We start from the raw sequence: 22,709 nt of genomic DNA on the forward strand, positions 1-22,709 counted from the left end.
TAGACTGTTGAACAATAGATAATTGACTCTGGCATAACACAACCACTTTATCCACCTGCTACTCTTACTCTACTCTACTCTGTGTAATTTAATTAACAGTGTTTCAGTTTTGGTAATGGCATTTTTAAAATGTTCCTCTATTAATTGTCTTTTAAGGTATTTAAGATCTTTGCTGATTTGAGAATTATTGAAACTGCAAATTATGGGGACTGCATAAATGTTTCTTTTTAATTTATGTAGCAAGATTAATCAGTTGAAAATAAAAACATGATTTAAACAGTTGTCTTTGCTCTTCTAGACAGACAACAAACAAGCAGACATTACTCAGAACTAAATATTCATGTCTTTGATGTAGAAAAGTCCCTTCGTAAAGACTGAAACAGTAGCTAAACCAGAAATTAAATTAAAATAATTTAAAAATCCCTAAAGAGAAACTACAATGTAGTATTTCACCCCATGTTCATTAGTCAAGTCAAACAGGTCATGTTTAGGCCTGCTTCGTAGGAATGATTTCCTGAAGAGTTCTGTGTTACAATATTAAGTGCAAAAGTTTTCTGCAAAACAAAATCCTTTATTTGCTTTTCGTTTTGTGTAAAGGTTATGCAGTGTTGTCCATTTTAAGTGGCTTACCCATACAAAATTTCATATGAATAAAAATCAAATTTCAAAGATGATAGATAGACTGTTACTGTTTAGTAGGCACTGTCAGTTAGGCTGAAAATGTCTCATGCCTGGTTCCCAAAAATGTATTTGGGAGCCAGGCATGACACTTGAAGTAGATTCCTGAGGTCAAACATTGTCAATGGCCTTCAACCAACACATCAAAGATGGGCTAACCCAAGTAAGATCTCGTAGTTCCTTATATATTCTTCTTGATAGAAGAAATTATCTGTAAAAGCTAATTGAGATTTGACCAACACTCTATAAAGCACTTCATATTTATATCAATTAACAGCCTCTTGTAAATATTTCAATAACATATATGCTCAATATGATTGTACAAATTGGTATTATGTCTTTCTTAACTCCCCTCATCTTTTTCCAATGGTTTGCTCCACAAGCTCTTAAGTAGGCCATTGGTGACATTGTACCCTTTGGTCTCTCCAGGCCTGACAAGAAGATAACTGAAAGAAGGATTGGATTTGTTTGACTGACTCTGTTTAAGTTAGAGTTGTTAAAACAATAAACTGTAGCATTTTTGAACTTTTAATTCAAAGTGCTTGGTTGAAGACAAAGAATGGTTGAAGAAGAGGAATCAAGAATCAGCATGCTCCTCAAGCAGGTTGACTGGCTCACATTTATGTATTTATTTATCCACATATAGTTTTCCTTATCTACTACAGCCCTCCACCCAGCTTCTCCACAATGGAGAAACTGGGTGGAGGCCGTCTCACACACATCCTGAGATTTGATGTCCCCACCTCACCCATGCCCATAACTCCTCAACATTCCCTCCATGGATTGGAGGGAAACATACTGTACTATAAAGTGCCGCATGTTTGAACTTTTAATGCAAAATGTTTGGTTGAAGATAAAGAATGGTGGGACAAGAGGAATCAAGAATCAGTATGCTACTCAAGGAGGTTGGTTGACTGGCTTACAATTCTTCAGTCTCTTTCTGCAAACCTTCCTAATTTATATATTTATTTTTCCACATCCTAATTTTCTGATTTGCTATAGCTCCTCGCCAGTCTCTCTGTAATGGCTGCCATCTCACACACATCCTGAGATTTTGCGTCCCCACCTCACCCATGCCCATCCCCCCTCAACATTCCTCCATAGCTTGCTCTCAAACTTTGCAGATTTGACTGGTGTGGAACCTACAAAATGTCCATTACAAAGAATAATTTTTTCTCCTGAAGCATTACTTTGGGAGATAACACAAGTTAAGTAATTCATTTCCTAGTTTTATAACTTAATTGATGTTCGGTAGAGTTGTGACGCCAAAGTTAAGGTGTCATTAGTTATTAACACAGGGCTGGGCCGTAAGCCTCAGCTAGCTGCTTTTTGCAACCAAGCAGGAACTCCGGCCTGTGCCGGAGTCTAAATCAAGCGCTCCTTTTTTGACTGCTGCACACCTGCACCGAAGGAGGAGATTCAGACCTTCATGCTAACATCCGAGGAATGAGGAGCAATCTAGCTAAAGAAAATGGTAAGATTATTGTTATTTTAATGGACTCCCGGTTATTATCTATTATATCACTCAGTCAGATATACTTTTAAATGCTGTTTAAACGTGTTGACCTGTAAAAACTGTTTCAATTGTGTTTCACTAGGATGGCTAGCTGACATTAGCCTAGCTACAGCTAATGAGAAGCATGCATGTTTTATTTTCAATTTATTGAGGTCCAGTCTTACAGCAAATAAATAGAAATAAAAGTGACAATTAACCAAAAAAAGGATAAGTTATTAAAATATGACTGCTCACAAAAATGACTCAAATGCAAAATAAAAAAAGCTAAGTTTGAAACATGCAAACCTAATAGAGCAGAAATCATGAAATATGCAATATTTTCAGTGGCCCTGCTTGTGTGATTGAAAAGAGTAATAACTTAAGAGTAATAACTTTTTACATGTGCTCTGAATTGAGAGACGATAGACATGAGGAGCTAAAACATGAGGCAGAAGTAAATGGATGCCTTGTGCATAAAGGTTGATTCTGCTGGGAAGGGAGCCTTCAGGCCACATTACACCAGACTACATCCTTTTTAAAATAATAAAGATTGGGATTTATGGGGTTTTTGGGGGGGGTGTAGGAGTGGGGGAGGGTATATTAGGATGAATCAGGAGGTTTGAATTGGAAACTAACTTCAGCATCATAACTTTAGGTGGGGGGGATCTGTTTTGGCAAAATTAATTTCAGGCCTTTAACACTGACTTATAATCATTGAATGCTTTTTTTTTTTTCCTGGAAAATGCCAACCAGAGAAGTAGATCCAGTGATAGGAGTGACGGTGGAGTAGAGTCTACACCCAGCTGTTCCAGTTTAAAAGGTGAATTATCTCAGGGAAAGGTGCATTAGCCCACAATGTTTTTCCCACATTTAAGTTGTTTTGCATTAGTGTTTCCACTAAATCAATATAATGCGAGTTATAACTGCTCAGGTGAGAGAAGGGAGGTGTGACAAGAAGTCTATTAAAATTATAATTTTTTTAACATGATTTTAGTTGCCTAGAAGAAGCTACCACAATATCAGTTAATGTTTGATTTAAGAGTACCAAGTCAGGTTTTTCTTAAACAAAGAAAAGGCTCAGCACATCTGTCGGTGATTTTACTTGAAATGCCAGTTGTTTCTAAATGTCCAAGGAAATAGAGATTTGTGTTGGGGGGAAGCTTTGGTAGAACCCAGGTCAACTGCTTTCCTTTTTGCATTCGACCATTGTTGACTTGCTATAACTTTGATAATTTTATTTAATAACCCTTAGTCTAGTTGTTCCAATCTTGAGTATTAAATTGAAAAAGTTAGAAATTTTAAAGAATTGCTGAAATTATTGAATACTGAAGGTCGGATATTTATTTCTAATCCCAAATTTAACATTTGTAACCTAGTGATAAGACCCAAAAATATTTTGAGAAGACCAAATATAGGAGATGCAGAGCCTCTGAATTGTTTTAAGGTGATATTAACTTTTTTTCTTTTTAAATTTCAGCTACAGATGAGACATTTGGGCTTGATCCAGAGCAGAGGCAAATGGTAAGTGTGCCTATGAATAAGTTCAAAGGATGTGACAGTATTTCAGTTTCATTCTAGCTCACATGTACTCTTCATACTGCATAGCTAATTTAAATATTGTTCTAAATTAAAGTCTGGAAAAGTTGCTGCCCAGTTGTCTTCACCAATGAACATGTGCATTAGTATTTACAAATCCTACAGTGGTGAAAGTTATTTTCGCTGTAGAGAAGTGGCAAAAATGTTATGCAGAGAAATTCTTGAAAAAGATCATTTTGATATAAGCTTGTCGTATTGAGTTTGGGAGGAATGCTGTATCTTGACAATATGTCTCCATCCAAGTTGGCACCTTGTGTTTAACATGTCTGGATCATAGATGATGACTGAAATCAGGCCTGTTAAGAATTCTCAGATTTTCAAAATATTGTGAAAATGTTTTAATACCCCAGTGATTCACTTCTACTTATTTTAACTGATTATAAAGGCTGATGTCCTGCACAGATGTTTTCCTGTTCCACCACACTTGACTCAAATTAATGGATCATTAACAAATGTTTTATAACAAGCTATTGGAGAATGATTTGATTTGAATGAAGTGTGCTGTAGCAACCCCTAAACCCTGGGAGTTGCTGATTCTTGACTTAAAGTTTCACCTGGATGCATCATTCTCAATGTGGTCAGGTGCCAGTTCCATCTGGGGCCTGTGTCTCCAATTTGTTTAATTTCACAGATGTGGACATTTACAATGCTTGTTTTCTGTGTTTTATAGGATCAAACACGTCAAGCTCGTCGCCTGCAGAAACTTAAAGCCCATCACAATAAATGTGAGGCTCATCACAAGAAGCTCGTCACAAAGGCAACAAATGAAGTGAGGGAGAACACGTCTTTTCTCCATCAGAAGGGCTTAATGGTTAGTTTTGCTTCACCTTTTTCTTGATGTACCCAGAGATGAGAACTGTTAGTAAATGTACCATTGTATGTGTGGCTTGAGCTGTTTTGACAGTATTATTGTAAAAATATCAAGAAAATCTTCTTGCAAATTTCTTAATACTTACTATAATTATGTAATCAACACAAATTCATAGCTATCTTTAATGCTGGATAAAAACGTCTTTCAATTTTTAAAAGTTTTGTGAAACAAAAATACTGTCAGTTATTACAAGATTTCAAGTGTCCAACGTCACGATGCTTATCAGAGAAGAAATACATTTGGTGGTATTTGGCTGCTTTGCAAAATCATGTAACCTGAAACTTTAGACTGTGCACAGGAGCTTTCTTTGAGGGGGACTCACCTTGTCAGTCAATTCAAATTTATTTAGTGTCTATTACAATACAAGTTGTCACTAGATGCTTCCCAGAGACCCAGACATGGACTAATCAGGACTAAACCCAAAATACTCTGAAGCATTTATTATCTTCCAGTCTATGAAATTCCAATGGCCTGTCAAGTTGAAGTATAAAATAAATGTGCATAGTTTCAGTGTCATTTAATCTAAATTTAGTAGGTTAGATTAGGTGGTAATGGATACCAAAATCCAAAAGTAATTGGCCATGGTGTCTGATTTTTAACTGTCACATTTGAACACAGCAGAATATTAGCTTTAGGTATATTTGTAACAAATCTGGGTGGATCACTTCATGGTTTGTATTAAATCTGTAAGCAAGGCATTTGCTTTATTTATCCTCTCACCCACTCTATTAAGTACTGCGCTGTCATATTATACACCATGAAATGCAGAATCTCCAGTGTAATCTGAAGGAGCCTGTGCACTTTTGGTGCTGTTAATATGTGACATCTTTGGGATTTCTAAATACCTTGATTCAGTAGAAGTTAACTGTAGCTCTGTATTAAATTGTAACAGTTCATTTAGGCATGGACACATTTTAACAGTTAAACTTATAATTTTTTGGAGTCAAAACAGTCATCCGATGAGAGCGACGATACCATCATCCTTGGTCCAACACCAACTGAAGGGGACATGAGCGTGCCTGAGCTTACAAGAACTGACAGTGTGATTGTAAGTTTATTTATAAATATCATAGTCCAACCTAATGTTAAGACTCACTTAGGTTAGAAATTCTATTTTTTTGTAGTATTTAAAACCAAACTATCCAAGAACTCAGTTAGTCGCCATGTGCTGGTAAATCTGTCACTTTTTGAGGATGCTTAAAAATGTTGGAAAAACATTTGAGCTAACAAGCACCAAAAAAATTTAAAAGAAATCATACTAGTATTGGGAGTATTTCTTTTTTAATGAACTTTTTAAAACTAGTTGTACATATTTAACTTCTTCTGATTTGTTTATATGTTTGAGAAATAATCTGAAAGTAATTTCTCTCTTTTTAAAAAAAATAATTTTAGCTAAACAAACAAATGCTTTGCTACTCAGAAGCATCTCTATCAAGTTCTGACATCACTGAGGAAGAGTATGTTCCCGATTCTGAGAAATCTGAGAGTGGCAGTCTAAACGACAGTGACAGTTCAGTAGACGTTAAACAGCTCAAGAAGAGGAAGAAAAGAGCCCAGAAAAATACTTCTTCTCTGGAAGTCCAACCACTTAAGAGAATGCGTGTGACCACTTCTAGTTCCTTGACTGCAAAAGATCCTGGAGAATCTTCTTCAACTGATGCAAAAGATCCTGGAGAATCTTCTTCAACTGATGCAAAAGATCCTGGAGAATCTTCTTCAACTGATGCAAAAGATCCTGGAGAATCTTCTTCACTTGATGTGACAGTCATGACCTTGAAGAAGAAGGGAGATGGCAGTAGGGCTTACAATAAAAGGTACTTTTGTGCATTTTGTAGCAAACCTTACAGCAAAATGGCACGTCATCTAGAAGCAAAACACAGTGATACACCAGAAGTGGAAAGTGCACTGAAATGTCCCAAAGGTTCTAGAGAACGACGGCTGCAGTTGTCCTTGATAAGAAACAAAGGAAACCGTGCCCATAATAATAAAGTCATTAAAGAGGGAAAAGGAATGCTCATTCCCCGCCAACAATGCACTAAATCTGCAAAAGCTGGTGATTACTTGCATTGCATCAACTGCGAGGGTTACCTCAAGCGGAAATCCTTGTGGAGGCATATGCAGAGGTGTTATCTCAGTCAAAAAGTCAAAGGACTGAAGCCAGGAACATCTCGAGTCCAAGCCATTTGCAAATATGCAGAGCCAGTACCAGACAGCGTCAATGCACAGTTTTGGAAACTAATACATGACATGCACCATGATGATGTAGCAAAAGTTGTCCAAAGTGAGAAGTGCATCTTGAAATTTGGAGAACATTTGTTCAACAAACATGGTCAAGATGTTACAAGACACGAATACATCCGACAGAAGATGCGCGAAACCGCACGAGTTGTTCTGCAAGGGAAGAAAGATGGCAAGTTGGAGACGCTCCCAGACTTCTTTGTGCCAGCTAACTTCCCTCATGTTATAGATGCAGTTAAGAAAGTGGCTGGCTTGGATGAAAGAACAAACGTCTTCAAAACGCCATCTTTAGCACTCAAGTTGGGTCACAACCTCAAGAAAGTGGCAAATGTTCTTGAATGTGAGGCTATGATCTCAGGCGATGAGAATACCATTCACAATGTGCGAATTTTCAAACAAATCTGTGAGACCAGATGGAGCGAGTGTGTCTCTTCCCATGCTCTTAGGACTTTGAATGAGGCTAAGTGGAATGCTCCTCAGCTTATTCCCTTTGCTGAAGACGTTAGGAAAATGCACCAGTATCTTGACACAAAAAGGATGGAGTGCCAGAGGAACCTGAAGGAAGAAGCTGTAAAGAAGAACTGGGCTGAACTTGCCAAGATCACGCTTTGTGAGGTGATAATATTCAACCGGAGAAGAGAGGGAGAAGTATCCAAGATGCCACTGAACGCTTTCACCTTGAGAGATACCTCTGTCACCCATCCAGATGTGGAGCTTGCTTTGTCAGAACTTGAAAAGAAGCTGTGTAAACACTTCCAGCGAATTGAGATAAAAGGCAAACGTGGCCGAAAGGTTCCCATTCTCCTAACTCCTAATATGGCATCATCAATGGAGTTGCTTGTCCAAAATCGCCGCAATTGTGATGTATTGGATGAGAATCCATACATGTTCGGGAGACCACAGACTCTCAATCACTTCAGAGGATCGGATATTATTCGTGAGATGGCTCAAAACTGTGGAGCAAAACACCCTGGAGCATTGTCCTCAACCAAACTGAGGAAGCACATGGCCACCATGTCAAAGGTACTTAACCTAAAGGACAATGAAATGGACGACCTAGCTGACTTCCTTGGCCATGACATTAGAGTTCATCGTCAGTATTATAGATTGCCTGAAGGGACATTACAGTTGGCAAAAATCAGTAAAGTGTTGCTGGCACTAGAAAGAGGACAGCTCTCCCACTTCAAAGGACGAAATCTGGATGAAATCAGCATTGATCCACAAGGTAAATTGGTATATTTTTTTGTGAAGATTTAATTTGACCCCCTGGCATGGCACGTTCTATTTATTTTGATTTTGACTTTGTAAATAAAAAAAAAAAGATGACATCTATAAAAGTTTGAGTGTCAGACATTGACAACAGTAGGAAGAAGTAGCTCAGCAGGCATTTTTTATATTACATATTCGAATTCTTGTAGTTTTTTTGTTTGCTTGTTTTAATCTTTGGGAAATTCAATCATAATTTCCCATTGTAAATTGCTCACTTGAATGGCCATAGAACAAGGAAAAGCGCTAAGACTGTGCTGACAGCATATGCAATGCTTCATAGTTTAATATGATGGATATTTGTTACTTCATTTTCCAGAAAAAATGTCTGTGGACAGTGGATCAGACACTGAAGAAGAGGTTGACTCAGCTGAGAGGGATGCTGGTACTTCATCTTCCAGATCACCAGATATGGATGGCAACAAAAAAGTAGAAAATGGTGAGGAATCACAAATACATTGATTTCTGCCTTTTGTACAATCTGTTGTCAAGACAGCAGTGCACTTTTAGATTTGTGCTTAGGCATTTTAACTTACTCTCTAGTGTATTATATATAATATATTTCGATTACATAAAGTAGATTTTTAGAATAATTGTCAGAAAACCACAAGGTTAAGCTGTTGCCATCTTGTTTCTCACCTGGAAGTTGGAAACCAGATTTTATGACATTAAGTTGACTGACTATATCACATCCATCACTGCCAGGGATGTGGACATGTGAAAAAGTGCTTCCATGACACTTTAGTGAATTTGGGGATTATCGAATCCCCTGAAAAAACACCTCTTGGAATTATAAAAATGGTTTACTCGACATTAAGAAGTTTTTTCAAATAAGTGCCGTTTCCATTACAAGATCTTTTTTTTTTTTTTTTTTTTTTTTTTTACATTTGATGGATAGATACAGGTCATGGAAATGAGTCTGATAGTTTCATCCATAAAAGGAGAAATGTTTTAAAAAGTGTTGCTAACAGGGCCAAACTAAATGTTGACGGTAAAAATTAGATAATTACAATACCAGCAGCTTTTGATTTAGTGCTGTTAAGAAATTAGTACAAAGTTAAACTGTTAAGCTAATTATTTGAAATGCTTGTATAAAGTAAACATACTGACTGCTTACACTGTTGAATACGCTTTTACTTAATATACCTTTGTTTAGGTCAATTTGGGGTGACCAGGAGATGCACCACTGAAGTTGGACAAAGCAATGATCTGCCCTCAGCAAAAGGTAAGAATATTTATAAGCGTGAAGAAAATGAGATTGTAGATTTCTGATAAATATTGAACCTTTAGAGGCCACTGTCCTCTATCATTACTCTTTTTCATGTATGTCATTTTTGGGTTCTGTCATTTATACAAATTTTCAATGTACTCTGTAACTGATAATTTTGTCCAAGTCAGATATATTTTGAGATTTCTTTGGTTTAACAGAGAGGTCAGATGACGAGGTACTGGCAGACATGGAAGTCTCTGGCAACTCCAACACGACTAACGGTAGTTTCTCTTCCTCCTTGGAGATTATCAATGAGCAGAAGCTTTAAAAATGTTGCCAGACACATCTTTCAAACTGAAGAATTTATCTGACTGCAAATTTTTATTATAAAGAAATTATAACCACCGGGTCTAATGTCTCAACTGAATGTTCCTCCTGCAAGCCAGGCTTGAGAACATGTAAACCTTTAGTTATTTTTTACACATTTAGTGTTCATTGAATATTTCACATTATCAGGTGTAAACCTATTTCCAATATTTCCTTAATTTTTTTATTGAACTAAACAAATGGGTAAATAATGAACATTTCACAGCACTGTCTGTGTGGTGTCAAAATTAGGCTTCCTCATTTTATAATCTCATGAGGATTACATGATATCTCAACATATAAAACTTTAGAATAGCTCAATTTTCATTTGACTGCATACCCTCAAGCAAAAGTTTGGTTTTACTTCTTCTCCCCCTTCTCTCTTATTGCCACCTTGAACTGTCTTCAAACAGCAAACTAACTAGACTGATCAAAGGTAGTTTGGGTGATTATTTTAATCTTTCTGCTTAACTGCACCTATAAAATATTTCCAAAACCTATAGTGCTAGGAGAACTTATCAGGCCCTGCGAGTTTTCCCAGTTTGGACTCTGTGACAAAGGGAGATTTAAGTTTTATCCATTAGAGAGCCCCGCTTATGTTGATGCTCTCTTAACGTAGGCTCACCGAGTCTCCAGCCACCATCAAATCACTCAAAATCTTCCTTTTGGTGAAGTGTTTTTGAAATGGATGATATTTTAAACAATTTTGTCGTATTTTTTGAACATCCCCTTGACCTTAATTATTTATGCTTGTGAAGTATTTTGTACAATTAATTCTCTCTTGTACCTGCTGATGCTTCTATAAAGGATGGGGAGATTTATGTGTTCTCTCACTACCAGTTGTCAGCTTCAACAGTGACAACTATTGGAGCTGACAGCTGACCCTTAAATATGAAATAATGCTTTACTACAGCTGTAGTAAAGAAATGTTTTCATGATAGCTTTATAACTTGCTCTGTCATACAGACTGAAACATTTTTTCATTGAAGAACACTTAAAAGTGCCCCTAATTATTTTCAGGCCCACCACAAAAGAAGAGACTGAAGTGGAACCAAGAAGAAATCCAGGCAGTGGAGAAAACACTCATGGACTGTATTGACTCTGGAAAGGTTCCTGGGAAAGCCCAGTGTATGAAGTGCATTGAAACCTCACCAGTAGCCCTCAAGGACAGGACATGGCAAGGGATTAAATTCTATGTGAAAAATCGCATAGATGCATTAAAACGAGAGACTTTCAAAAGAAGGTAAGCGTTGACCTTTTTGTTACTGTGAAAGAAAACGGATCATTTGTTAGTGCCATTACCACGCCGATTCTGTTTGGAGTTTCTGCCGGTTTTGAAGTTTTGAGACAGCTGCAGTCAAGTTTTGTAATGCAAGTATGTATGCATACTGTATGTTCATGTTTATTGATACATATCAATGAATACATTTCATTTTAGTACATGCATGTTGGATTGTATGTATATTTTTTGCAACAAGATACTGTAAGTTATGCAATAAAATGGTTCACATAGAACCAGAAAATGTAGTCCATTATTGATGGTTGGCATTAAGCATGTTACCAGGCACTTAAAAATAACATTAAACAAAAACAAATCTGATATAACACAGTTTATTGACTTAAAAGAACTAGGATTGCTCATATTTGACAAACTGTGTTCCCAAAAATTACACAGTGCCACCTGGTGGTAGTTGGTGATGGACATGTCCCCACATGGAGCCAAAAACCTGACAGATTTTTGATTTTCTAAATTTGATTAATTTTTATGTTAAAGATTATATTTCATGTTCCAATATCCCTAAAAAAAATCCAAACCTAAAACCAAGCCTTTAGCTCATTTAGAAAGTTGGGTCCCCACGTGTAACCACCTAGTCACTCGCCAAAACAAGTCCTCACGTTTCGGGAAAAACAAGTATGTGTGTGTGTGTGTGTGTGTGTAGGTGTGTGTGTGTGTGTGTGTGTGTGTGTGTGTGTGTGTGTGCGTGAGTGAGTGATACTTTAACCCGACAATCTGACAGCGGGATTTCCTACAAGCAACTGTAGTGCGTGGGCTGCTATGTTGAGCAGAGATGCGCGGGGTCATGTGTGGATGCGTGGGATGCCATGTACAGTATGGTGTTCTACGTTTATTCACTGGCACACCGCACAGACTAAGACAAATGTTGGTGATCAACACTTTGAAGGAAGCGAGAACTGTTTCAGATTCTACTTATATAAAGAACATGCCGGTGTGTCCTGGTAGCAACGAAGTTTTTAATCTGGAATGTGCCTGAAAGCGGTGACTCTGTACACACCGAGGAGATTATTTTAAGTTTTGATGCAGTTTGAATGTAATGGTTGGCTGCCATCTAGTGGAGAGAGCGTGGTCCTCAAATGGCAAGCTTAAAAGTTTGCATTTCTAATTGCTGCATTTTAAAGAAATGGCACCAAGAGGGCGGTGATTTTACAAGTTGGTTTAATTAACTTTGTTAGACTTTCAGTTGACAGTTTTAGAGCTGCAGAAAGCATGGAGGTAATTGGCAAAAATTCCCGAGGAACTGCAAAGGCAGCAGTTGCTATGACAGCGGTACACAAAGTCTGTCTCACAACTCTCTTTTCTCTTTTTTGTTTCTTTGCTTAGGAGCAGCGTTGTGGTGGGTCTGCTATTTATTAACAACAAATTAAAGTAGTGTTTGAGGTAGCTTTCATTAATATATGCAGAATAGCAGCTTCTTCCTGTTGGTTTTTATCGAGAGACGTTTATTTTCGACTGACTTTACAAGCAAGCAGCATTTCTTTTTGACTCGAAAAAAAAAAGTCATTTATTTTTTTGTTATCCAAAAAAAACAGAAACGTAACAAGATGAAAGTTTAGCAGTACCTTTCAAATTATGAAAGTTTTATCAGGGATTTAAAGCATTTTCTTTCTTGCTTGTAAGTAATAATAATAATAAGGTTTGTCTTGTTCTGAAGTCACAGAAAACACGGAAGTAGTTGACAGAATTATACGCAAGAGACCGCAGAGGCACCGGTTGCCATGCCAACAGAACACGAGTCCTTCTAGAATCTTGGAGGTAAATTCTTCGGTTTGTAAGTCATTAAAACCAACCTGGTCACGTGGTAGGATGACTTTTTGTTATTTGCATCAAGCGTTAGACGTGTTCTTAATCTTGTTTTTTTTCCCTTCTGTTTGTTCTTCAACAAACTGCAAAAAATTTAGGCTAGCTTGGCAAAGCCTTGTATTTAGCTTACACTGTTAGCTGTTTTTAATGTTGTTTTAGGCAAGAAACGGTATAAACCTACTTCAATTTGCTAGCCTTTTTTTTTTTTTGCTTTTTGTCACATTTAAATGTTCTAGTCATATAATTGATTTAAAGTTTTCAAACAATCTCTTTTTTATAGGGGGAAAATTGTGAAAATGTATTGCCGTAATGAGTTAATCGAGATTTACTTGTGATTAACAAACATTTTAGGGGAAACCAAGTTCAGCTTTCTCTAACTACACCTCGGCCTGAATACTGCTGGGCCTGCTGAATAAAAATAATTTGATCTTGGGATGTTTAAGAATGGATGAGAAATCAAATCATTGACTCATTTATCATTCAGGAAACAATATCTCAAAGCCCATGGGACTTGAGTGAGCCACAGTGAGAGCTATTTTGTAGATTTAAGAAGAAAATATTTACATATGAGCTTCGCTACATCAAACGCATAACATGAAACAAAGTTATTCTTATCAGGCATCCATACGCTTTGCAACCAAAATACAACAAATAAATTGGCTACAAGGATGCAAACCTTGAAAAAAGATTTATACAAACAACATCAATACAAAACAATCTCAATAATGCTTTGATTAATACCAATACTTGACCTTTGATTTTTCTACCTTTTGTTTTCTGTGTCTTTTTTTTACGGCAGAATTAAGGGGTGAGCTGGTGTGGCTCTGGACAACAGAAATAAAAATGTCTTCGCCACATCCCTGTACGTTTCTGGTAGGATGCCAAGCTTTCACACTTGCAATATACCAGCACACCCACTGTACCGTTACGACATTTGTGTTTTCAGCTGACGGAGCAGACAGGGCTTTGGTTTCAGAGGCTGATGTTGCTGCTAAATTACAAAAAGCAGGTATAAAATGACAAATCTCCGATGAAAAAAAGTGAGCTAATTAAACTCCTATTAGCACATGTGTTCTTTTTTTCTTCTTCATTCTTGTGTGCAGAAATGAGGAGGAGGGCACAGCAAAGCCCATATAAAGTGCCAAACAACAAGACGGCTTTTGCACTGAGTTCAGAGGAAACGGCAAACCGTAGAGAGGTCTGTGTGTGCTTAGTCGCAAAAAAAAAAAAAAAAGGATTTAGTCGTGTCGAAGTCATACTTCTCTCCCCCCAACCCCTCTTTTTTTTTTTTTTTTTTTTTGGTGCTCAGGAGATGCGAAAATTTCTGGCGCTGCCAATTGAAGAAAAGGCAACCCACGCTGCGAGAGCCCTGGCCAAGCTGAAGAATGAGCTGGTGGGAGAACTGGAGGAGGAGGAGGAGGAAAACGAGAAGAAGGAAAGTCTGAAGCAAATCAGGAGCAAAGCAGCTTTCCCTAAACAAACACCGAGCACACACGAGCTGAAAATTACCACGGCGAAAGGAGGTAACGCGAGGAAAGGGTGGAGAAGTTCAGCTTTTATACAATGTTAATCAGTTGTGTGTGTATCTATTGACGCCCGTGATAAAATTGTGTAAAGAGCCTTGAAAAAAAAAAAAAAAAAAGAAGTCTTTCTTTTATGGCAGTAGCGTAATCTTTCATGGAAAATTTAAGGAAAATCCTGAGTTTTATTCAGTGGAAAAGAAATTCCACGTCATGAAAGGTTTGTTTCTAACAAAACAATAACCTGTGGCGCGATTACTGGAACAATAACAACGTAACGATTCAGTTATCACATGATAAATGTAAATCTCGTTTATCATCATCACATTTCGGCCACTAGGCAATTCAAAGTGCTTTTCATGACAATAGCATAAAACGTTGCACTGCAGTGTCATAATGAAGGAAAGTTTAAAAAAAAAAAAAAAAAAGTGGAAATATGGACTACAGTTGAAGATGTTCCAGTTATTATTAACCAAAAACTATTCTAAACAAATAGGTTTTGATTTAAAGCCTATTTGGCTTTAAATCAAAACTCAGTGTTCTGGTAGTTTGGGAGTTTTCTGGGAGTTTATTCCAGATTGGAGGAGCAGAAAAACTCCACGTTTGGTTCTGATTCTAGACCTGAACCAATAACAACAGAGCTTTAATGTATTTTGGTGCCAAGCCAAAATCTTGCTGGGACATGAGTTCAAGTTTAACTCCTGAAATGTTTCTGATATCTGATATATATATATAGTATTATTTTATTTTATAAAGCACTTTAAACTTTTATTTCACACCAGTTGATTATTTTTTGAGTTAACTATATACTTTACATTATTATTAAATATTTCTATTAACACGTAAATATAAGTGTCTCTTTGTCTTAAAGTTGAAGTTTCTGTGCCTCTGGCATAACTTAACATTTATTTAAGTTATGCCAGAGGCACATAAACTAAGGCCACATGTGAGAAATATGTGATCCCATGTTGAATAAACCATGGATCACATGAACAAAATACTTTATCACATGTGGAAAATGGGAACCACATGTGATCACATGTGAATTTCATGGGATTTTTTTGTAAGGGAAAACTTTCAACTGGGGGACTGGGGGAATCAAGAGAGAGAAAGAGATGTCAAGAGAAGTGGTCAAAGATCCACCTCTCAGGTCTTTGGTTAGGAGCTTGTCATGCATTTTACCGTGGGCGCCAACAAATTTGTCCGCATTTGTCAAAAATGCCATTTTTTGACTTCGTGCAGAACTCAGCTGTCGTCTTTTCCTGTCTCAACAGAGAAACTCACAAAAGAAAGCAGACATGAATTACTCCTCATGGAACGGCAACAAGCAGTCTTGGAGGTGAACTGTTTAGACGGTGGAGTGGATTTGGACTCCCAGTCAGAGTCTGTCTAATCCTGGCGCCAAACAAACACCATTCGTATTTTAGTTTCAATTAAGGGAACATTCTAAAGTAAACGGTGAAATCTCAAGAAGACTTCAGATTTGCCTTGAAATGTTCCCTATTAATGAGATGAGCGAAGCAAAGGTTATGGCTTTACTTACTTTTTTACAGAAAACAGATTCTCCGAATTCCAAGAGAATAATAGAGGCAGGTGGTAATATGTCCTCTTTGTCTTTTGGGTTGGTTTTTTTTAGTTGTCTCTGATGACTAAACGCTCTGAGATCCTGAAGATGGAGAAGGCCGTTGCAAAAGAGGAAAGGAAGCTGAAACAACTTGAGAAGCTCATCGAAAGGGACAACCAAAAGTTTGAAGAGTTCCTCAGGGAGAATGAGAGGAAGTCAGTGGAAGCCAGAGCTCTGTGGGTGCAACTGTGAACGTCTTCACTGTGGGACGACAAGATGTTGTTTTAGGATATTGTTCTAACAAACACGCGCATCTGTACGCTTCCAGTTTTGAGCGGGAGGAAAAGTCAAAACAGGAGAAGAATGCCGTGATCAAGAAGCTGACCGCTGAAATGAGGACCATTCAAAGGTAGCGGTGTCACATTTTGATACTTCACCTCTGGCCTGCTTCTCCCCCCCTGCTGAAATAAAGTGTGAACAGTGTTAGTTTTGTTCATGTGTGAATAACCAAACAAAACAAACAGCGTTAAGGGGGGAAATACAAATCCGCCACACACTTTTTAGACGTCTAGCTTGTGGTTATGAAGTGGCAAAATACGAAAAGGTCCGTAGAGTACGAACACTTGTTACGTTATATGACATTATTCAGTGCGCGGAAATATCCGACAGGTGAGAAAACTGCAACTAGAGATCTGTGTTGTGCTTTTTTTATTATTATTATTTCACAGTGAACTTGAGAAGTATGAAGACGCTCTGACAGACTACCTGAAATACAAGGACTTCCTGTTCAGGCTTTCTCCCGCAGAGTGGCAGGATGAGCAGAAGAGCAAAGACTCAAAGACTAAAACATCGTCCAAACAGAATGATGGACAGGAACCCACTGAGACGGGTATTTGGAATAACAATTTGGCGTTGCTCTGGTTGATTGCTAATTTAATTGTTTCTGCTCGCGAGATGCATTTTGCTGAATAAAAGCAATCCTTCATTTGTGTGTCTCCTGTTGGCCTATCCACAGGTTTGGAGAGGAAGCTTCCCCTTGTCAGAGCGACCAGGTTGTCCTCTACTCAAAGTGACACACTGTAACAGCACTTACACACACTTCTAACCATCTGCACTCTGTGCTGTACACCAGAACATTTGAATTTGTTCATGTTTTCCATATAACAGTCAATGGATGTGTTTAAGTTTTCACTGTTACACTCGGCAAGGTGTCTGCATGTCCTTAAAGAGTCTTTTAAAAAGTCTTCAGTTCATGTGGCTAACATGAAGGCCTTTAAATGTCTTAAATGGATTTTTAAAATGTAAGTTGGCCTTAAATAAGTTGATCACAGGTCTTAAATGGTAGGACCATTCAGTCTGGTATATTCTATTAACTTTATTGTTCGGCAAAAGACATTTTCATTGCGTTTTGTGGCTCGATGTGGTTGAGGCCACTGCCGAAATGCTGCCAGCATACTCTTGCTAGCTAGCCAGCTAGCGTTACTACATCTATCATGGATACCTGCAAATTTATTGGTGGCTCACAGGACGATGTTTGTCTTCACATCTGGCTTCACATCTGTTACCAACCAATGAGATGTTACAAAGACTACCGTAAAAGGAATAAAAATGAATCTCTTCAACTTACGTAAGAATCTGACAGTATCTCATAGTCAGTCTCACGAGGAGAGGCATTTCCTTCTCCGTGGTTTTCCATTCTTAAAGATATATATAAATATATGCGATTCTCTTTTGTGCATTTCTGTCGTGACACAGACAGAAATGTCTAAAAAGTCTTAAATTTGAGCTAGTGAAACCTGAAGAAACCCTGTCCAGTTACTGTAAAGTAACAGTAATGAATGAAATGAAACTCTAATCAGTGCCTGTCACATTTTAAAAGGCTTTTTGTGAGTAAAATAGCATCTTAGCCTTCATAAAGAGTCTGCAGCAGCAGCAACAAAAAACCCTGGGAAGTAAAAGAGATTACCACAATTATTATTGTCAGAAATCTTTAAACTTAATTTCCTATGCTGTTATTAAGAACATAAAAGGAATTTCTGAAAAATAAAGATATTTTTACATCTATCTTGTATTCATAAGATAGATGACTTAACATGGAACTTGAGTTTTTGTCAGATTTTTGCCGAGCTTTTTTCCCCCTTTACGTTCTTTTGCTTCGGCATTTTTAAACTCATGATTCTTGAGTACGTAGTTTAGATTAAACACCAAGATATGATATTTCTATTTTTTGGTAAATTACAGTATAACTGATCAAATACTGGAGTGTGTCTTGAATGTTACTAGCTGGAAAAATAGTTCCAGATAAATTGGTGAAAAGTTAGCAAATTGCACTGGCAAGTAAAAGTGGGACAAATTTACTTATGTTGATAGATTGTGGAGCAACAGAATCTTAAATAAAATTTTACTTAATCTTTTACTTAACTACACACATTGTTATTAAATATTGGCTGTAGGCTTAACAGATTTGTAGATATGTTTACCATTACCCAACTCCACAATTAAAACTGTTTATACTAATAACTGAATTCTGGACATGCGTTTTCTTGTGTGCAGCTCCCTCTTGTGGTAGAAAATCGGGAATGATTTATGAAACGTATTCATTTAAAACTCTGTCTTTATACATTTCAGAGAGAAAACGTGTTCACTGGATTATGACAGCTTAGAGGTCAGTTTGCCCTTCACCAGAACGTCATACCTTTGGAGTGTTTATCTGCAGTTTTCACCTTTGCCGTCCCTCCTCCATTCAGGATAAGCCAGAGCTTTACTTCACCGATCCCCAACAGCTACTGGACCTGATGTCGGAGCTGACGGAGCAGAACCTGTCCCTGATTCAGAACTCTGCGAGGGCGGGGGAGGCGCTGGCGAAACTCCGGCAGACTGTGGACACAACCAGGAGGAAGATGTAAGTGGTGCGCTCAGTAGCCTGCACCTTTTTCCAGCATCATTTAAACCATTCGCCAAGTTTACATTGCTGTGTGGGTGTGTATGTGTGTGAAGTGAAAACGAGGAGGAGAAGATAGCCCTGCAGATTAAAGAGCTGAACCAGAAACTCGACAAAGAGAAGGCGAGAGGCGCGAAGCTGGAACAGATGGTCCAGCTTCATGTTTCACTGAGCTCACAAGACCAAGTAAGGACACTAAATGTGCATTTCTGGCCCCTTTTCTGGAGAGTCTGCACTCATATTTGCATGCATACTTCAGAGTGATAGTGCTCTGAAGAATGAGAAAGTGCCAAATGGAACAGGGGAATTTTCTGTTCTGTATTAGGATGTTCACTGTAGGGGGAAACATAATAATTTCTTCTTTCCGATAGCTGTAGGTTTGATCCGGAGCAGTTGTGAAATTCAGCGAAATTCAGAAAAACAGAAGATTTTGCTTAGCAATTTGTCTTCTCTTGTTCTCCTTGGACACAGCTGACGGGTTTTTAATGTCAGATGTGGGATTAAATCGTCGTCCAACATCTGCTTGTAACTTTTTCTTTTCTTTTTTTTTTTTGACAAACACAAGAGTATTCATCTTGACCAGAGGTCTGAAACCTTTACAAAGAGCCACGTTTAATTCATTGACAAAACTCTCTTTGTTTTTTATAAATATCTACTGCTAAATACTTTGCAATTTTTAAAGAAGCACCATTTCATTTATATTTTAAAGTTTTAAAATAAAGACAAAACATCAAACTTTTGAGAAAAAAAAGAAGATGTATGTATTTTCTTCTACAGGATAATGTTTTTGGAGAACTGTAACACTGCAAAAACGACAAAATCTTTATTATAAAAGTATTTTTTGGTAAAGTTTTGTGTGCAAGTATCTTAGTGCATTTGAAATAAGACAAAAATAACATACAGGTAAACTTTTCAGCAAAACATAGGAGCTTATTTTAGTTAAATAATTCCTTAGTATTGATCAAAAATTACTGGTTCCATTATTAGATTATTTCACTTATAACAAGACATTTTTCCAGTGTTATAAGTGAAATAATCTACCACATGAATGAATACTTTTTCATCAATATTAAAGAATTATTCACTAAAAAGAAGCTTCTATAGCTTGCTGAAATGTTACTTGTAATTTTTGTCTTATTTCAAGTGCATTAAAATATTTGCACCAGAAATTAGACCAAAAATACCTTGTAAGATTTTGTGGTTTTGTAGTGAAAAAAAAAGCACATATTTTCTAATAAGACGTAAAATAGATGTAAAAAATACTTGAACTCTGGTCATTTTGTTGTGGAACTTTTATGCAATTGACTGAATGAAAAACATGAACAGTCTTCTGCAGTTCCATCAGACTCTCAAGATTCTGAGAGTCTGACAAACAACTGGTACTAAAATACCAGTTGTTTGTCGTTAGCAGAGCATTTATTATATTTAAACTCTTGGTGGGCTTTTTTTTTTTTTTGTATTTTTTTGATTTCCAGGACAAAATGTTGGACGCTCTCAATAAAAAGGTGACAGAGGTTTACAGCGGCTGTGTGGAAAACAGGATCACCGACCTCAGCACCTTGCAGAAGGTGGCAAAAATCGAGAGTCGCGTCTTCTCGCTGCTGCAGAGCCTTGAAGGCATGCCGGTAGAGAGACTGGCGGTGGTTAAGAAGGTCAAGGAGAGCGAGAAGAGGAGCAGGTATCACTGAGAGTATGATGTGTAATGAGACGGGCAATCCAAGGGTTTATTTAGCCCCTCTGTCCTCACACTGTGACTCAGGATGCGTGAGGAAAAGCTGATGGAGCAGAGAGAGAAACAAAAGGAACGGATGAGGAGGTATCTGGAGAGATCCTTGGCTGACTCCAAGAAAATTGTACGTCTGAATCCTCTAATTAGTCAGAGTATTACTGCAGCAACATAGAAATCCACAATAAGATCTTTTTAGAGAGAGAGAGAGAGAGAGAGACAGATGGAGTCACGGTTTTTGTCCTTTTTTTCCAGAGTGGGAAGAAGCTCATGCCTAGGTGCATGCCTGCTGTGAAGAAAGTCGAGGTCGCCGATGTGGACAACAAGCCCGCCGAGGACGACATCAACGATTACCTCTTTGGCTTGGATGACACGGAGTGACAAAGGCAACAGGAAGTGATGTGGAGGAATTGTTTTTACAGTACCAGAGAAAGAATGTCTTTTTTTTTTTTTGCCTATGCCCCCTTCTAAGCACGATCAGCTGATTACCAGGTTCTCTGACCGGGCCCACCAGTGTGCCTATCAGATAACGGCTGCCACCAATAATGCTATGCTAGAAACCAAAAGGTTTAGAAATCATGAATATCATTGGCTCTGGCTGTTTATTTGATGCAACACCTCACTGTAAATTTGTAAGAAATGTTTCTTTTCATTTGACCAAACATATCACTGTGCTATCACATCCCGACCAGTCAAGAACAATACACACCCACCATCTGTCATACAACCAAACCCACACAACTATCCTAATAAAACTTATTACATTAAACAATGCATACTGAGTGTTTTTAGTAGTCTAAAATAGAACTATCCATTTTCTTACACCTTTGTCACTAGTGGGGTTGGAAGGGGTGCTGGTTCCTATCTCCAGCGAGAGGCGGGGTACACCCTGGACAGGCCGCCAGTCTGTTGCATATACGTATATATTCAAATATTGGCAGCTATTTCGGAATCAGAGATAAAGTTTGTAATGGATGAACATGGATGTTGGACTGAATGGGGGAAGCCGGAGCACCCGGAGAGAACCCATGCATGCACGGAGACACTGTGCCACCGTGCAGCCCTTACTTTTTTTTTTTTAGAAAGAACTAATACTACTACAATTAAAACTAAGCAATTTTTAACTAATAATAACTAATAAAAATGAGCTAATATAAACTAATTAAAACCACCTGAACTGGACAAACAACAACTAAATAAAGCCAGATTATAATAATCAACCCAAACTAACCACAGACTTCTGTCACCCCTCAACTCTGATCAATTAAAATCACAGAGCCCATGTTAAAATTTACTGCAGCTGCTTTTCTCTTCCCTCTTTATGCTCAGTCCTTTATTACATGTTCATATTTTATGCTGCCGCAGACATGATGGAGTGATCGCCTTTTTGAATCTCCTCCACAATGAAATCTTTTCTGCTGGGCTCCTCTGTTCTTCTGAAATGTCCTGCTCAGCAGCAACTACTTCTGCTTTTTCTGATACCTCAGGAGAAACCGTTTTTATTTCTTCCATGTTTTCCTCCTGATCGTTTGGCATTTCAGCTGACAAAACAGTTTCTATCGCCAGAGTTTTGGCTTCTTTGCCTGAGTCTTCACTTTCACAGATGTTTATTTTATTTGATTTATAAGATCTTCCAGTTCAGCGGCAGCTTTAAATGCTGCCGTTCTCGTTTCCTCGAACTCAGATTTTCTGGACAGCTCTTTCTCCACTTTCTGATCCTCATCATGTCGGGTTTCAAGTGTCTCTTCTTCGGTCCTTTGGTGTAATTCAGACACCACTGTTTCATCGGTATAGATCTCATCTTCAAAGTTGGTGATCTGGTCCTTAAACGATTCTGTGGTGGAAACTTCTTGTTGTTCGTCGTTTTGTCCAGAAATCTCTTTATTTGGGGCTTCCTGTTTAGAGGCAGCTTTCCTGGCTGCCTTTCTCCTTTTCTTATATCTTCTCTTCTTAGACGGCTTTTTCTCTACTTTCCTCTACCCATTTTGTTGCTTTTCAAAGATCTTCTCTTCTTCGGTAACTTAAGAACTTAAGCCTGTGTTTGTGTTGCTAAATGCTTAGTTTTTTTTGTTTGGTTGCTTATTTGGTTATTTTTTGCTACCTGGCGTTTATAAGCCACAGGTTTAATCACCTTAAAC

The 22,709-nt window shown here is 37.8% G+C and overlaps 2 protein-coding genes across 5 annotated transcripts; both read left to right on the top strand.

The window, feature by feature from the left end:
• Positions 1-1,907: 1,907 nt before the first annotated feature.
• On the top strand, positions 1,908-11,243 carry LOC114139743 (uncharacterized). Of its 2 annotated transcripts, XM_028009835.1 has the most exons (10): positions 1,908-2,152; positions 2,927-2,993; positions 3,651-3,694; positions 4,440-4,580; positions 5,584-5,688; positions 6,033-8,103; positions 8,464-8,583; positions 9,301-9,369; positions 9,573-9,635; positions 10,741-11,243. In XM_028009835.1, exons 1-10 carry the CDS (start codon positions 2,150-2,152, stop codon positions 10,965-10,967), a joined length of 2,910 nt encoding a protein of 969 aa, XP_027865636.1. In that variant the 5' UTR covers positions 1,908-2,149; the 3' UTR covers positions 10,968-11,243. The 2 variants fall into 2 exon arrangements, with proteins under 2 accessions (XP_027865636.1, XP_027865637.1); XM_028009836.1 differs by lacking the exon at positions 9,573-9,635.
• A 1,036-nt stretch (positions 11,244-12,279) lies between these two features.
• LOC114138739 (cilia- and flagella-associated protein 100-like) lies at positions 12,280-21,345 on the top strand. Of its 3 annotated transcripts, none has more exons than XM_028008132.1 (17): positions 12,280-12,353; positions 12,672-12,772; positions 13,620-13,682; positions 13,767-13,829; positions 13,924-14,018; positions 14,130-14,343; positions 15,615-15,679; positions 15,977-16,140; positions 16,233-16,313; positions 16,633-16,793; positions 16,920-16,956; positions 18,533-18,569; positions 18,652-18,806; positions 18,902-19,031; positions 20,321-20,523; positions 20,605-20,698; positions 20,827-21,345. In XM_028008132.1, the coding sequence occupies exons 3-17, from the start codon at positions 13,664-13,666 to the stop codon at positions 20,950-20,952; spliced, it is 1,644 nt and encodes a 547-aa protein (XP_027863933.1). In that variant the 5' UTR covers positions 12,280-12,353; positions 12,672-12,772; positions 13,620-13,663; the 3' UTR covers positions 20,953-21,345. The 3 variants fall into 3 exon arrangements, with proteins under 3 accessions (XP_027863933.1, XP_027863935.1, XP_027863934.1); XM_028008134.1 differs by having other exon boundaries at positions 20,605-20,661; XM_028008133.1 differs by lacking the exons at positions 12,280-12,353; positions 12,672-12,772 and having other exon boundaries at positions 13,620-13,693; positions 20,827-20,978.
• Positions 21,346-22,709: the final 1,364 nt, after the last annotated feature.

Source organism: Xiphophorus couchianus, chromosome 23 (assembly GCF_001444195.1).
Source record: "Xiphophorus couchianus chromosome 23, X_couchianus-1.0, whole genome shotgun sequence".
Classification (NCBI taxonomy): domain Eukaryota; kingdom Metazoa; phylum Chordata; class Actinopteri; order Cyprinodontiformes; family Poeciliidae; genus Xiphophorus; species Xiphophorus couchianus.